This window comes from Aegilops tauschii, chromosome 2, assembly GCF_002575655.3.
Source record: "Aegilops tauschii subsp. strangulata cultivar AL8/78 chromosome 2, Aet v6.0, whole genome shotgun sequence".
NCBI classification, from domain to species: domain Eukaryota; kingdom Viridiplantae; phylum Streptophyta; class Magnoliopsida; order Poales; family Poaceae; genus Aegilops; species Aegilops tauschii.
In genome coordinates this window covers 31,700,897-31,715,992 of record NC_053036.3, presented here as the reverse complement: position 1 = coordinate 31,715,992, position 15,096 = coordinate 31,700,897, and the positions used below count along the sequence as shown (strand labels likewise).

The window sequence follows — 15,096 nt, the reverse complement described above, 5'->3', positions numbered from 1 at the left end:
AACAGACAACCCTTGTAAATATTTTGTACCGTCTCTAAGCTTGCCATAACAATCCTTGATTATAAAGTGTTGTAACTATGCAAATGAAAGGGTTGTAACTGTGCAAACGTCAATGTTTCAGCGGAAAGATTCTGAGTATTTTACCGTCACGACACTGACTCTTTGTTAGTATAGTACCATGTTCCCACTGATAATGAAATCGTCAGTGGGAACCTTTCCAATACCGAAGCAAGTCTGTGATTGGTAGGCCAATAAAACCGTGTGTCTCGTGACATGATGGTTGTTCTTCGTCTTAAGGTCAGACTTTGTCTAGAAACTTCACAACCGTGTTTTTCTAACTGAGTATCAAGAAGGTTGGTACACGTGCATGTAGAGCCCTTACTTCGGCGCCTTCTGCTCACACTTTTCTGCACCTAGAGAGGGTTTATGCCGAGTCCGGCATGGAGAAACGCCACGCCCGTGCGTGTAGTGACTCCCCAACAGTGCCTCCGGCGCGTGCATCTACGTGCCTCCATAGCTGACATAAGACGTGACTGTTAGGTGCCCGTGGAGCCAGACGCCCGCGGGTCCAGAGAGCTCACAACGGTGCCTCTCCAGCAGAGCATTCTCACCCATGCCTCTGCCACCACACTTTTGTGCATCCATTGGGCTGACACTCGTGCCTAAGAGGCTTCATTTCCGCACCTCTGGTGTTTCAATACACGTGCCTCACATGACACTTGCCGTGACCCTTGTGATTACAGAAAATACACACCCGTGCCTCCATAGCTGAGTATTCTGATCCATGCCTCTGCCACCGAAATTTTGTGCATTCAGAGGTTTGACAATCGTACGTGCCTGTAGAGGCTAGACTTCGGTGCCTCCGGAGCCTACACCCTTGTGCCTCACGTGCCACGAGCCGTGGCCTTTACGTTCCGCTGGAGACACACTGCCGTGGATCCAGAGACTTCACAAATGTGTCTTTTCACCTGAGTGTTCACAGGCATGCCTCTGCCACCACACTTTTCTGCATCCAGGGAGTTGATAGCTGGCTCTGTGGAGGCTTCAACGAGGTCCGTGCTTATACAGACTGCAATTAGATGCCTCCACCGCCTGCACGCACGTGCCTCACATGACATTTGCCCCCATGTCGTGGCGCCACACCCCCGTGTCTCTACAGACCGCGCAACCGTGTGTCTCTAACAGAGTATTCGGACACATACCTCTCCCACCAAACTTTTGTGTATCTAGATAGTTGATACCCTTGCCTTGTGAAGAAGCACGTCTGTCCACGCCGTGACTATTCCATCACATCTGTCGAAATCATCTAGATTAGGAACGTATATATATATTGTCGTCTTTATGGATCGTAAAACCCTAACCCTTTTCCTAGATCCACCGCACAGAGACCTGCAACGGAGGCGGCACGAGCTTGGCAATGGAGATGAAGAAGCGTGCCTCTAGCAACAAGAAGACGAGGTTCGCGGCTGTACCTGTGCCCTCTAAGCTCGTTAAGAGGAGCGGCTGTGGCTCGCACACTGGATCCGAGAACCATGTTGAGTCTGGTCCGGACCGCATCAGCGATCTTCCCGACGCCATCCTCGGCGAGATCATCTCTTGTCTGCCCATAAAGGAAGGCATGCACACACAAGTGCTCGCATCTCGGTGGCGCCGCATATGGCGCACCGCACCACTCGATCTCGACTTTCGTCTGATCCTTGATACTCGTTCTACCAGATCTCTGGAAAAAATCTGTTGCCAAATCATCCGCGTCCTCCCGGGCAAGCAAATCGTCCAGGAAACATACGTCGGAACTCACTACCGACATCTTAGTTGCAACTGCCACGGAGAATATGTCACTGATGGCTTCAGTCTTCCTGTATCTATCCTCTCCGATCACAAGGGCCTGATCCGCCGCCTCTGCATCCCGACAAGCTACCTCCAGTGCGAACCGTGTGGCGTCGATGAGTTGTTCCTGTCTCGGAATCTGGACCAACTCCAGGTTTTAGAGTTCTATCATATATTCCCAAAGTTCTTCTACCCAGGGCCCAGGCAAGCACGCAGAATCCCTTCTTCTATGTCGTCGCCACCGGCATCCATCTCGAGATTTCGCTCGTCTCTCCACACCATCACCTTCACCATGTGCAAACTAGAAGACAATCTTGTAGAAATGCTTTGCCTCCCACTGCTCAGGAGACTTTCGCTGGTGGAGATTTATATAACGGATGTCTCCTTGTGGAAGTTCATCCACCACGGTTGCCCTGCCCTGCAGTGCCTGCTGCTTGTTTGCAACAAGAAATTCTGCTGTCCACGAATAAACTCAGCTAGGCTCGTAAGCATTGGCATTCGTTCCGATGGAGGAAAACTGATCATTGAGGATGCGCCTTCCCTCCGGAGACTGCTACATGATTCTGTAGATGCACAACTACAGATAACATTTTTGTCCGCACCTGTGTTGGACACACTGGGAAAAATTTCTGAATTACCCAACGAAACAAATATCGTCATTGGGACTACAGTTATTCAGGTACTGCCTCTGCACGTTACTTTGACCTGCGTTATTCAAAAGCACTTGAGATTCACATCCACGAGCTAATAATATCACGTTATGTGCTCAATGAAGGGTCTCTGCATAAGTAGCCTACACGCGGTGCTGGATTCCGTCAAGACCTTGTTTATCTCACAGACATGCTTTAATCTGGATGAGATTGTTGACTTGCTGCGATGCTTTCAATGCTTGCAAAACTTGTTTATCGAGGTGATGATTTCACACACGTTGAAAGCCCACGCATAATATGCATAATATACTGGCACTAACTCTTAAGTTTGCTCTTCTCGTGTGTTTAGGGGGGAGGATGTGATCAAAGAGGTATAACAAATGAATGGCGCCAAAAGCAGCGGGTGTTTCTCAATAATCAAGACATTTGTTTGAGGACATTAACGCTGGAAGACTATGAAGTCACAGATGCAAACACTGAATTTGTGACATTCTTTATTCTCAATTCTAGGATGCTACTGACCATCGGGCTTAAGTTTGGCCTGCGCAGAGATTTCACTCGTGAATTTTACAAACGGCAAGAAGAGGTACTGCAGATGGACAAAAGGGCTTCTAATTGCGCAGAGCTTAAATTAACAACAACTTGCGAGCACATGCACATGGACTTAAAAAACACAGGTGTTGAATATCTGGATTTGCCAGATCCATTCAACAATGGATGCTGAAAATAGGTCTGAAGAGATGTACTTGCTATATTGAATGAGTGCATTGTGTAAACATGGTCAAGCAATTATGTACATGCTTTCTGTTTTCAGTATCGATCATATGTTTTCGGACCCTATGATAAAAGAAATCAGTTCACACAGATGCTCAAAAATCAAACTAGTATCCTCTTGTTTATCTTAGTTGCTTGGCATGAAATTCTGTCTTTTAAAAGCAACATGCGTCCGTGCACCCCACAGGAAACGAACGTGCATCAAGAGGTTGTGAAAATCATACGTCCGTCTGAACACGTCTCTGAAAACATTTGGAATGCTGTGATAATGACTTAAGGTCAGCAACGAACCTCCAATCACTTTTTAGATGCTGGGTTTCCATTCTCATTATCATATTGAACAAAACTGATGCATCCGAAGAATTCGTCAAAGCGAAAGATTACGTGCCCCTTTTAATTGCAGACATCGTGTCCCTCCGAGAGACCGTGTCAGAAATGAACAATTCGGAAAACAGTAGCACGGTCTTGCGTCATTTAAACATACACCCGTGCCTCTCTCAGTGAACAAGCAACATAAATGTTACGAAAACTGAGGCACTTCACTGCATTTTCTCCTTGGATAACCGTGCGCACCGTGGCTTCACTCCACTGTCCCTCGGAGTGGCCGTGTCATGCAAAGACAACTAGGAGAACACAACTAGGAATGGCCGTGTCATGCGAAAACAACTAGGAGAACACAACTAGGAATGGCCGTGTCATGCGAAAACAACTAGGAGAACACAAAAGATGTCTGTGCGTCGTTCGCATGTACAACCGTGTGCCAACCGTCCGCATGTACATTTAGAATACAGAGGCCTTTCCGTGCGTCTCATTCTTATCCTTACAGGACGATGCGCACCATGGCTTCACATCCCTGTCCCTCCGAGAGACTGTTCTAGGGAAAAATACTTCGGAAAATAGAAGCATGGTCGTGCATCATGGACGTGCACAACCTGTCTCAGTGAACGCCTCACTGAGAAAATTTCGAAAACAGAAACAAAACCGTGCCTTATTTGCATGTAAGTCCGTGCGTGTTGGGGCCGTCCGTGCGTGCCTCTATGCTCCTAATAAGCCTATAGTCTTGTCTTTGCCGCTGTACAGTAGCCCCATGTCAGTGAGCAGGCGCGTATTATAACGGTCTGTTCTGTTTTGTGCCAACCGAGACCGCCCCCTCCCACTCACCCGCTGTAGCGTTCATCGTCTCTTCTCTCTCGATTCTCCCTCTAGATCCAGGGTTAGTCTATTTTCTCATAATTTCTAAGTGAATTTTTCGCTACGATCTGTTTTCCTCTCTGTTGGTTTCGTCTCTCCGTGATTGAAAGCGACGCATCTGCGTTGTTATGCTAGGAATTGCCTGGAACTTCATTGTGATCTAGACCAAATCAACGCAGTACGAGGCCGAACCTGTACACGACCCGTGCCTCTTAGGGGTGGGGTTGATTTGAAGTCGGTGTTTGTGCTTGAGAATGCTACGAGCTGCAGCGACCTGCGGCGTCCAAGTCACAGGTGAGCGATGAACTTCGCCAAGGGAGGTTGGTAGTTTAAATTGAAGCCCGTTAGGTCTTGCAAACAACGGCGGTGGCCGGAAGTCCAAGCGAGTGGCCGGACGTTGAGCTCTATTGCTTAACCGGCCACAGGGTGCTGGAGGTCGGCGTTTGGGGTGATGTTGACTGGGAGTCGGCGTCTGTGCTTGAAGATAGCGTTTGGGGTCCTGTATGCTGGAGGCAAGGTTAACGTTGATGGATCACCCGTTTCAAATACCACCTAGCCACACATGTTCCGTTGGTTGGCGTCGGCGACGGTGGCGTATGGTCGCGGATGACGTTGTTGCTGGGTGCAGCTCCGACCAATTTACATATAATTTTAATGTTACAAACACTCCTTTGAGGCGCCTGTTGATAGACTATTGTTTCTCCTTTTTGCCTGTCTTGTCTTGAAATATACATTTGCTAAAGCTGCTTTTAAAACCAAGCAGCAGAAATCCTTTTTAGGAAATTGCTTGTGAACGACTATTTATGTAAAAATGCTGGTTTAGCCGAATAGTTTTTCAAGATAATAAAATTTTCCTTGTGTTGAGAATTTCATATAAACGTTGTTTTGCAACGTATTCCAGGGGAAACCATGTGCTGTGATACATGTACCAACATTTCTCCTTACCAGGCATGTCTTGAAGCATCGAGGAAGATGCACTGTTACTACCAACTAGTGTATCTTTCTGATGAAGGAAATAAAAGTTTCTACCATATTGTTTGAATGGAATGCCTACATTTAAGCATTTAATGATATGTTTTCAATTTTTGATGTACCTTGTTTTATCAAATAGCAACCTGTTGAAAACAATTGGTACATATATGATAAGCGCTATCTGTCTTGGTTATACATGCCTGGTAAGATTTTTTTTCTTGCGCAGTATGTGCCATGCTACTGCAGGCAGCAAGTCACTTCTTCAATCTATCGGTGGAAAGAGGAAGCATTTCAAGAAGAAGGAAAACAAAGAAATCCAGTACTGATCACCAACGAGGATCTGTCATATGAGATCTACATCACCGATGAACCTAACCGGTCTAAAATTCATGGACCTGGCTGGAAAAAGTTAATTAGTTCCTACGATCTTCATTATCGAGATATAATCATCATAAACCTGGATACTGGGAGTCTGTCCATTGAGATTGATCTGAGACTCAGTGATTCTCGAGGAGGTCACAGGCCCCTCCCCAAACCATCACTAGGTAAGTGCACCAACTTCCATCCTGTTTTATCAACTACGTTTATCAGCATAATTTTGTACTCCTACCCCTGTCCACTAAATTAATGACATACTTACAGTCAAAGTTATTTTGAAAACATTTTATGCAATTTTGTTGATTATCATCCCAATTTGATCACATGCATTGAATTTAACCATTCATTTTAAACTTAAATACCGACTTCATCTGTTTAAACAAATTTGTTTGAAAATGAGTTATTTTTTCCATGCAGCTCTTGATTTTCTAAATGACTCGGAGAGGGAGTACATTGGGAAAATAGTGTTCGGTCGAGGCGTAAACCTCTCATACAGACAATTTGGACAGATGATATACTATGTGTTTGAGTCTGACGACTTCCCCACCATACCCTTTGTACAGCGTCTAAACGTCACCAATGTCATAAATGGTCATCTGGTAAGTCATTGAATATTTGTTTTGATCCACTGCCATGGTTTTGTTTGCTATTTTCGATGTTTTATGTCCTTGTACATTGATTTTATCTAGTAATATCGGTACAATCTGCAGAGAATCCCGTCTGCCATTGTGAGGCTTCTAAAGATGAACCTGGGATATCTACCTCAAAACGGTGGTATCAGCCTAACAGAGATGTATGATGCATTAGACATGAGCACAACGTACTCCATACGAACCGACGGCAGAATGGAGGTGACCGGTTTTTCAGATTTTGCCCGGGAAGCTCAGCTAAAGGTTGGTTCAATTGTCCTTGTCACAATTGAAAAGCGGTGGCCAACATTGGGAAACATGAAGCTGCTGCGGATGATAATCAACGACCTTTCCTGATAGAGCATTGCCGGTGGCTATACTTCCTAGTTTAGTAATTTATGTATGTTTTTTGAACAGCCTGGACACATCAGTTTTGTTATTTAGTTATGTCATGGTATGTAACTGAGCATATAATTATGTCCAAGAGGACGGTGGTGAAAATTCCCTGTCAAAAAAGGTGAAACACTTACGTGGGTTAGTTTATTTATCTCTGGATAATAATAAAGGGATTCACTGAATAATAATGGAGGATGAATGGCTGTGGTGAAGTATGTTTCAGAATAGTTTAGTGACGTTGCTAGCTCCGCACGTCAGTAGTATACATATTTTTCACTATGGTGCTCCGCAGACTAGCGTCATGCCAAGTAGTTTGTTGCGATGAGCTCAAGCATACACCTCTGTCAACCGCACAACACTTCTCCTAAAAACCTAGCGCCTTCCCCTATGGCTCAGTCACCTTAAACATCCATGCCTTCACATAGGTTCATGTCCATGCCTCACGTAGCATCGTACCTGTGCCTCTAGCTGTGCTACTCGCTGTATAAGTGCGTTTCGCAGCTGCATGCCTACGCCCCTCGTTTCTTCTCATTGTTTCTGCCCATCTCGTACTTGCAACTATTTCAGACATGACCGTGCCTGTTGAGTCGACACATTCATGACTCTCACGACCGTGCCTCTGCAAGAATAACGACAGTGCTTGTAACAGTGCAGCATTACAGCTGATACATTCAGGACACATTAGGGACCACCTTGCCACTATTTCAGACATGACCGTGCCTGTTCCATCGTCACATTCATGCCTCTCAAAGTTAATTGAAAAACATTCCGGAAAAACAGTAACGAACGCCTATTGTCAATCCTCACGTCACGTACATTCAACGTTCATTCTTTCGTCACAAAAGTAATTGTCGTGACTCTGCCACAGAACATATAAGTGTAAAACGATTATTCCTACACTTGTAAAACCCGGAATGCCCTGGATAAATGTCAAATCCCACCTTGCGGCAAAACCATGGAGGCCGGTGCTTCTCAGGAACACATCTGTGGCTTTTTGCGCATGTAGTTGAGTGCATGGCTATTTGTTCGTGCCCGTGCCTCACGTAGCACCATAGCACGAATTGATGTATGTGAACCACGTAACTTCATTTCCGTGCCTGACGTAGCATCGTATATATGCCTATACTTGCGCCTCTAGTTGTATGAGTGCTTCTTGCAGCTGCATATCCACACCTCTCGTTGCTTCTCGTTCTTTCTGTCCATCTCGTAGCGACAGCTGCAACAGTGCCTCTGAAAAAACACAGCACTGCTCCTACCAGCGAATGTATCACTAAAAGCAATTGCCACTCCCAATGAATGTACCACGCCCGTGTGTCTGAGAGTTAAACCAGCCACTTCAAGCATGCTTCTCTTGGTCAGAGACTTGTGCCTCTACATACTGCCCCTGCATGCCTCACGAGATAAATTGTAAAAGTTAACATTTGACAGCAAACTATGCAAGACAACGAACATCTCCCCGACTTTCTGGAGATACGACGGTTGCTAAAAACATAACTGCTGATTTTTTTATAAATAAAAACCACGGTAAAAAACTAAGGATGTGCACAACCGCACCACCAGGGAGATGAAACCACGATCCAGAACCCACGATGTGCACAACCGCATCGACAGTGAGATCATGCACTCCTTTGCTGCTTCCCCGCCCTTAAATTTAGACTTCCGCCGCGGCCTTCTTACACACAAACAACAGAAATCGCCATTGCGCTCCCACTCATTGTTCCCCACGAAAAACCAGGTTGCAGGAGGACCAACTGCTCCAGGCCATGGGATTCATCAAGGAATTCATGGAGGTGGAGGCCCACGGCAACACCAAGTTGCACGTGATCCACACCAACGACTTGCACAAGGCGGCGACCACCATCGAGCAGTACGAGCGACACCTCGAATTCGAGCGCCACAAGATCGTCGGAGTTGATGTGGAGTACACCAACGACGTTGGCGAAGATCAGAAACCATCCCTCGTCCAACTCTCCATCGGCAAGGATCATCCGGTGTTGCTCTTCCAACTGAGCGCCGCCAACAAGAACTGCACTAGGTTCGACAACTTCCTCGCTGACCCCAGATACACGTTTGCTGGCTTCTCCATCGACGGCAACATAGAGATGCTCGGGCGAGTCGGACTAGAGATCGCCCACTTCGTCGACATCCAGAAGGAATGGAGGGTGCCTACAGCTACCAAGACTCTGGACTCCCTTGGGGATGTCTCAGGCATCATTGTCCACGACTACTACAACAACATGAAGAAGAAGCTCACCAACGCAGAGCACCAGCGCTGGGCGCGCATGCCCCTGTCCATGAGGCACATCGAGTACGCGGCAAAAGATGCTTACGCTGTGTACGAGATATGGAGCCGCCTCACCATCATCATGGAAGGCCTCCGCCGGGCAAAACTCGAGAAGGAGCAGACCAGGAAGCGCGCAAGGTCCTAGGGCGACTACGACTACTGAAGCAGGTGGTCCCGGCCAAGAAAAGTAACTAGAAGATTGCTCATGCCATTCTAGATTTCCCGTTAGATTTGCTTTCTCTCAAAACTGCCGTTTGCTTGTTCTAAATTTAGATTTGCTTGTGTCGCAGTTAACCTTGTAGTTTGCTTCCAGTTTACATATCTTCTGAACAAGTTTATTTCCAGTGCAATGTTGCAGTTTTCTATTATTAGAATATATTTGCGTGAACTGAAAAATATAAACACAGTACAGATAACCTTGTAGTTTGCTTCCAGTTTATATATCTTCTGAACAAGTTTACTTCCAGTGCAATGTTGCAGTTTTCTATTATTAGAATATATTGGCGTGACCTGAAAAATATAAACACAGTACAGATACTATACGATTAGCGTAACGCACAGAGCAGGTACACATAGCAATCCACAAAAATGACAAGCATGCAATGCACTAGTACCTTTGTGGATGCAGCGTCGAAATGCAGGGACAACAATTATAGAATGCTCCTAAAAGCAGTGCACGATGTTCCTTCGGTAACATTTTGAATACATAGGTAGTTAGGTGTTTATTCTCCTTGGAAAACATTGCTTACGCCCGTGACCCTCAGAGAAGAACACTACAGAGGTACGGTTGTCCGTCAATAAGACCAACTAGCTACTTAAAACACCCACGAAGGCACTTCGGTGCCTCCACTCCTATGGAGACCGTGCATAAATTGACTTCACGCCCGTTAATGAGGCCGAATGCCTTTGAAGACACATGAAACTCATAGGCCATGGCCCCGCAATGAAAACGTGTCAATGAAAGCTTCTCGAAAATAGAGGCACACCTTCACGTGCTTCCATCACGATTCTTCGCGTCCCTGCCTCCCTTAGAATCACGTCCATGCCTCCAGTTCGTCGGGTAAAACCGTACCTCTGTCGTGCGTATCATGTTAAGAAAGTTGCCGAAAACAAAAACATCAGAAAAACGAGCATTACGTCGACCCCGCTGGCACTAAACGTGACATCACCGAAAACGCAGAGGCAGGAGCGTGCCTTACGGTCAGCTTCCGACGTATCGGGTCTTTGAAGATTTACTTCCTTCTTAATATGGGAGGTGACTATCGCAAAGGCATAGGCTCCATCATTCACCTCCGTGCCTCAGCAAGAACGACGACCGTGCTTGTAACTGTAAAGCATATAGGACACCTTAGGGATGACCTTGCAACTATTTCAGACATGACCGTGCCTATTCCGTCGCACATTCATGCCTCTCGTAGTTAATTCAAAAACATTCCGGGAAAACAGTAACGGACGCCTATTGTCAATCCTCGCGTCACGTACATTCAACGTACATTCCTTCGTCACACAAGTAATAGCCGTGCCTCTACCACAGAACATATAAGTGAAAAACGATTCTTCCTACACTTGTAAAACTCGGAATGCCCTGGATAAATCTCGAATCCCACCTTGCGGTAAATCCATGGAGGCCGCTGCTTCTTGGAAACACATATGTGGCTTTTTGCGCATGTAGTTGAGTGCACGGCTATTTGTTCGTGCCCGTGCCTCACGTAGCACCATAGCACGTATAGACGTCCGTGCAATCACGTAGCTTCAACTCCGTGCATCACGTAGCATCGTATCTGTGCCTCTTGTTTCGCCTCTAGTTGTATGAGTGCTTCTTGCAGCTGCATGACCACGCCTCTCGTTGCTTCTCGTTCTTTCTGACCATGTCGTAGCGTCAGTTGCAACACGGACACACAATAGTGCCTCTGAAGAAACACAGCACTGCTCCTACCAGCGAATGTATCACTGAAAACAATTGCCACTCCCAATAAATGTACCACGCCCGTGTGTCTGAGAGTTAAAGCTGCCACTTGAAGCATGCTTCTCTTGGTCAGAGACTTGTGCCTCTACATACTGCCCCTGCATGCCCCACGAGATACGATGGTTGTTAAAAATATAACTGCATGCCTCACGAGATTGTAAAAGTTAACATTTAACAGCAAACTACGAAAGACAACGATCATCTCCACGACTTGCTGGAGATACGACGGTTGTTAAAAATATAACTGCTGATTTTATTTTTATTTTTTATAAAGAAAAACCATGATCCAGAACCCACGATGTGCACAACCGCGTCGACAGTGAGATTGTGCACTCCTTTGCCACTTCCCCGCCCTTAAATTTAGACTCCCGCCGCGGCCTTCTCACACACAAAGAACAGAAATCGCCATTGCGCTCCCACTCATTGTTCCCCACGAAAAATCAGATTGCAAGAGGACCAACTGCTCCAGGCCATGGGATTCACCAGGGAATTCATGGAGGTGCAGGCCCACGGCAACAAAAAGTTGTACGTGATCCACACGAACGACTTGCACAAGGCGGCGACCACCATTGAGCAGTTCGAGCGACACCTCCAGTTTGAGCGCCACAAGATCGTCGGAGTTGATGTGAAGTACACCAACGACCATGGCGAAGATCAGAAACCCGCCCTCGTTCAGCTCTCCGTCGGCAAGGATCATCCGGTGATGCTCTTGCAACTAAGCGCGGCCGACAAGAACTGCACCAAGTTCGACAACTTCCTCGCGGACCCCAGGTACACGTTTGTTGGCTTCTCCTTCGACGGCGACATAGAGATGCTCAGCCGCGTCGGACTGGAGATCGCCCACTTCGTCGACATCCAGAAGGAATGGAGGGTGCCTACAGCTACCAAGCCTCTGGGCTCCCTTGGGCACGTCTCAGGCATCGTTGTCCATGACGTAGAGCTCACCAACGCAGAACGCAGCCGCTGGGCGTGCATGCCCCTGTCCATGAGGCACATCGAGTACGCGGCAAAGGACGCTTACGCTGCGTACGAGATATGGAGCCGCCTCAGCATCATCCAGGAAGGGCTTCACCGGGCAAAACTCGACAAGGAGCAGACCAGGAAGAGCAATAGGTCCTGTGGCGACTACGAGTACTGAAGCAGATGGTCCCGGCCAACAAAAGTATCTAGAACATTCTACATTTCTCATTAGATTTGCTTTCCCTCAAGACTGCCTTTTGCTTGTTATAAATTCAGGTTTGCTTGTGTTGCAGTTAACCTTGTAGTTTGCTTGCAGTTTACATGTCTTTTGCACAAGTTTATTTCCAGTGCACCACAATAGGCACTTATGTGCCTATGTGCCTCTGATACCAAGGGAACCATGCGTAACTTCGCTTCACGTCATTTTACGCAACATTCTACAGGTCAACCAAAAGATTCACCTTCTCTCTGATATGTTCATTGATGAGGCCTAATGCCTTCGAAAACACATGGAGCTCATAGTCCATGCCCCCACAATGAATTAAAGCAGAGGCACACCTTCACGTCCTTGCATAACGATCCTTTTTGCGTCCGTACCTCCCTTGGAATCACGTCTCCATGCCTCCAGTTAGTTACGTGCATGCCTCTACGTCGGGTAACACCGTACCTCTGTCGGGCGTAACATGTTAAGAAAGTTGCTGACAACAAAAACATCAGCAAACCGAGCATTACGTCCACCCCGCTGGCACTAAACGTGACGTCATCGAAAATGCAGAGGCAGGAGCGTGCCTTATGGCTAGCTTCCGACGTATCGGGTCTGTGAAGATTTGCTTCCTTCTTAATATGGGACGTGACTATCGCAGAGGCAAAGGCTCCATCCTTCACCTCCGTGCCTCAACAAGGACGACGATCGTGCTTGTAATAGTAAAGTGTATAGATGATACATTAAGGAGACATTAGGGACCACCTTGCACCTATTTCATACGTGACCGTGCCCGTTCCGTCGGCACATTCATGCCTCTCACAAATGTAATTGCCGTGCCTCTGCCACACAACATATAAGTGAAAAACAATTCTTTCTACACTTATAAAACCCGGAATGTCCTGAATAAATGTCGAATCCCATCTTGCGGTAAAACCATGCAAGACGGTGCTTCTCAGAAGCACATCTGTGGCTTTTTTGTGCATGTTGTTGAGTGCCTCTCTAGAATCTAACCATGTTGAAACCATATTCAAATCTAACCACACTGAAATCTCTAGAATCAAATATGTGCCCTAGTTGAGATGTTTATTTTGTACTTGAAACTGCAATCTATAATAAAACAATATGGTGTAATAAAACATATGCCTTCCGACCCAAATATGGTACTTAAAACTGCAATTTGTAATAAAACATACACCTTCCATCACAAATTAATTCGCTCAACTCTGTACTAACCAGTACAATGTGAATTGTACTGCAAAGTTGACACATTTATTTTGGATGGGGTAGTACTACTACTTAAGAACAAAACACGATTGCTTGACATGGAAACAAAACTGTCTCCGTTCTGACAACGACGATTGCTTGACATTGTTCAACCTTTACAGACACACAAAACATGAAAAGCATAAAAAGCATGGAAAAGCAAACATCTACCAACAAAACTACACTACTCCCCATCGTCGGAGATGTCCACTATCTCCATTCTGACATCGACGTCGTTGGCCTCCGCCTCCTGCTCCGCATCCAAGTCGTCGAAGAGCACATCGGTCTTCGCCTGCTCTTCCCGGAGGAAGCGCCGGTTGGACTCCACATACGCCTCATCTTGGATGGACTCCAGGATAGCGGTCTGCTCTGCCATCAAGGCCGACTCACCGAGATAGAACTGTGCCTCGTCTTCCTCATCACCACACTCCTCGTCGTCCTCGTCTTCCTCGTCACCAGCCTCCTCGTCGTCCTCGTCCACGCCTTCCTCGTCCACACCTTCCTCGTCCTCCTCCTCATCCTCGTCCATGCCTTCCTCGTCGTCCTCGTCCACACCTTCCTCGTCGTCCTCCTCATCCTCATCCATGCCTTCCTCGTCGTCCTCGTCATCCTCATCCACGCCTTCCACGTCGTCCTCCTCATCCTTGTCAGCCCCCTCCTCTTCCTCCATCACATCTCCCCCACTGCATCAACTCCCTGCATGAGCTCCGACGCATCCCCCTCCACTTCTTCCACCTCCCCAATCTCCTCCGGCCCCGGCTAGTCCGGAGACATGCTCGCTGCGACCCGAGCGGCGCGCCTCGAACGGATGTCCTCCTGCAAATGAAAGTGACGCTCGGGAGTAAGGATCGCATAAGTAGTTATCTTGTGCCGAACCATGGCGGGGAACGTCACAAACGAAAAGAGGAAGATGGGTGACTTCCTAAGATTGCCGGTGAAAGAGGGAGAAGCAGGATGATGTCTAGTGGTGGCGGACGCCGCTCGGCTTAAATAACTGCTTCTTGACCTCAGGCGACGGAACGGTGACACGCGGCGTTCACTTCAACGACGGATGAGATGGCCGTCGGTCCTTTTGGATTCCGCAGCGCCGACACGTGGCGTTCACTCTATTAAATACCTCCACCTCCTCCAGAACGGCGTCACCGGAGGAAACGCACGTCGGACCCTTGGGTTTCCGGAGCGGCGTTCGCACCGAATATGAGGGGACGCCCGTTGAACGGTGGGGTTTCTGCAATCAACACACGAATGTGACTCCGTGTAACGCATAACCGTGCCTCTACTGACTTCATAGTTGTGCCTTTCAGTGCGAACGATTCAACAGAATCATTTGGAACACCAAGACAAACTAACGTCACTCTACACAATGCGACGCCGTGCCTTCCTAGGACCCATAGCCGTGCGAAGAATATACCACACCAGCGTCTCTCGAATAGGCCATTCCGTGCTTCACAGAGTAAACAGTGGGTATTCACATCTGAACCAATTCCGCTGGGTCTCCCCAATTAAAGAACCTTTGTGCGCTGAACGACGGTGCCTCTCCGTCTGATCGAGTCGACGGAATCATTCAGAACGCAAACACACGGGAGCGTGACTCTATATTA

The 15,096-nt window shown here is 47.3% G+C and overlaps 2 protein-coding genes across 2 annotated transcripts; both read left to right on the top strand.

Moving 5' to 3' along the window:
* The first annotated feature begins 8,580 nt into the window (after nt 1-8,580).
* On the top strand, nt 8,581-9,246 carry LOC141041935 (uncharacterized). The gene has a single exon (XM_073509511.1). The coding sequence runs from the start codon at nt 8,581-8,583 to the stop codon at nt 9,244-9,246; it is 666 nt and encodes a 221-aa protein (XP_073365612.1).
* Nucleotides 9,247-11,539: 2,293 nt separating this feature from the next.
* Nucleotides 11,540-12,205, top strand: LOC141040683 (uncharacterized). The gene has a single exon (XM_073506799.1). The coding sequence runs from the start codon at nt 11,540-11,542 to the stop codon at nt 12,203-12,205; it is 666 nt and encodes a 221-aa protein (XP_073362900.1).
* Nucleotides 12,206-15,096: the final 2,891 nt, after the last annotated feature.

Coding starts and splice junctions, on each gene's coding strand:
- LOC141040683 (XM_073506799.1), top strand. CDS start 11,540: ATGGGATTCACCAGGGAATTCATGGAGGTGCAGGCCCACGGCAACAAA.
- LOC141041935 (XM_073509511.1), top strand. CDS start 8,581: ATGGGATTCATCAAGGAATTCATGGAGGTGGAGGCCCACGGCAACACC.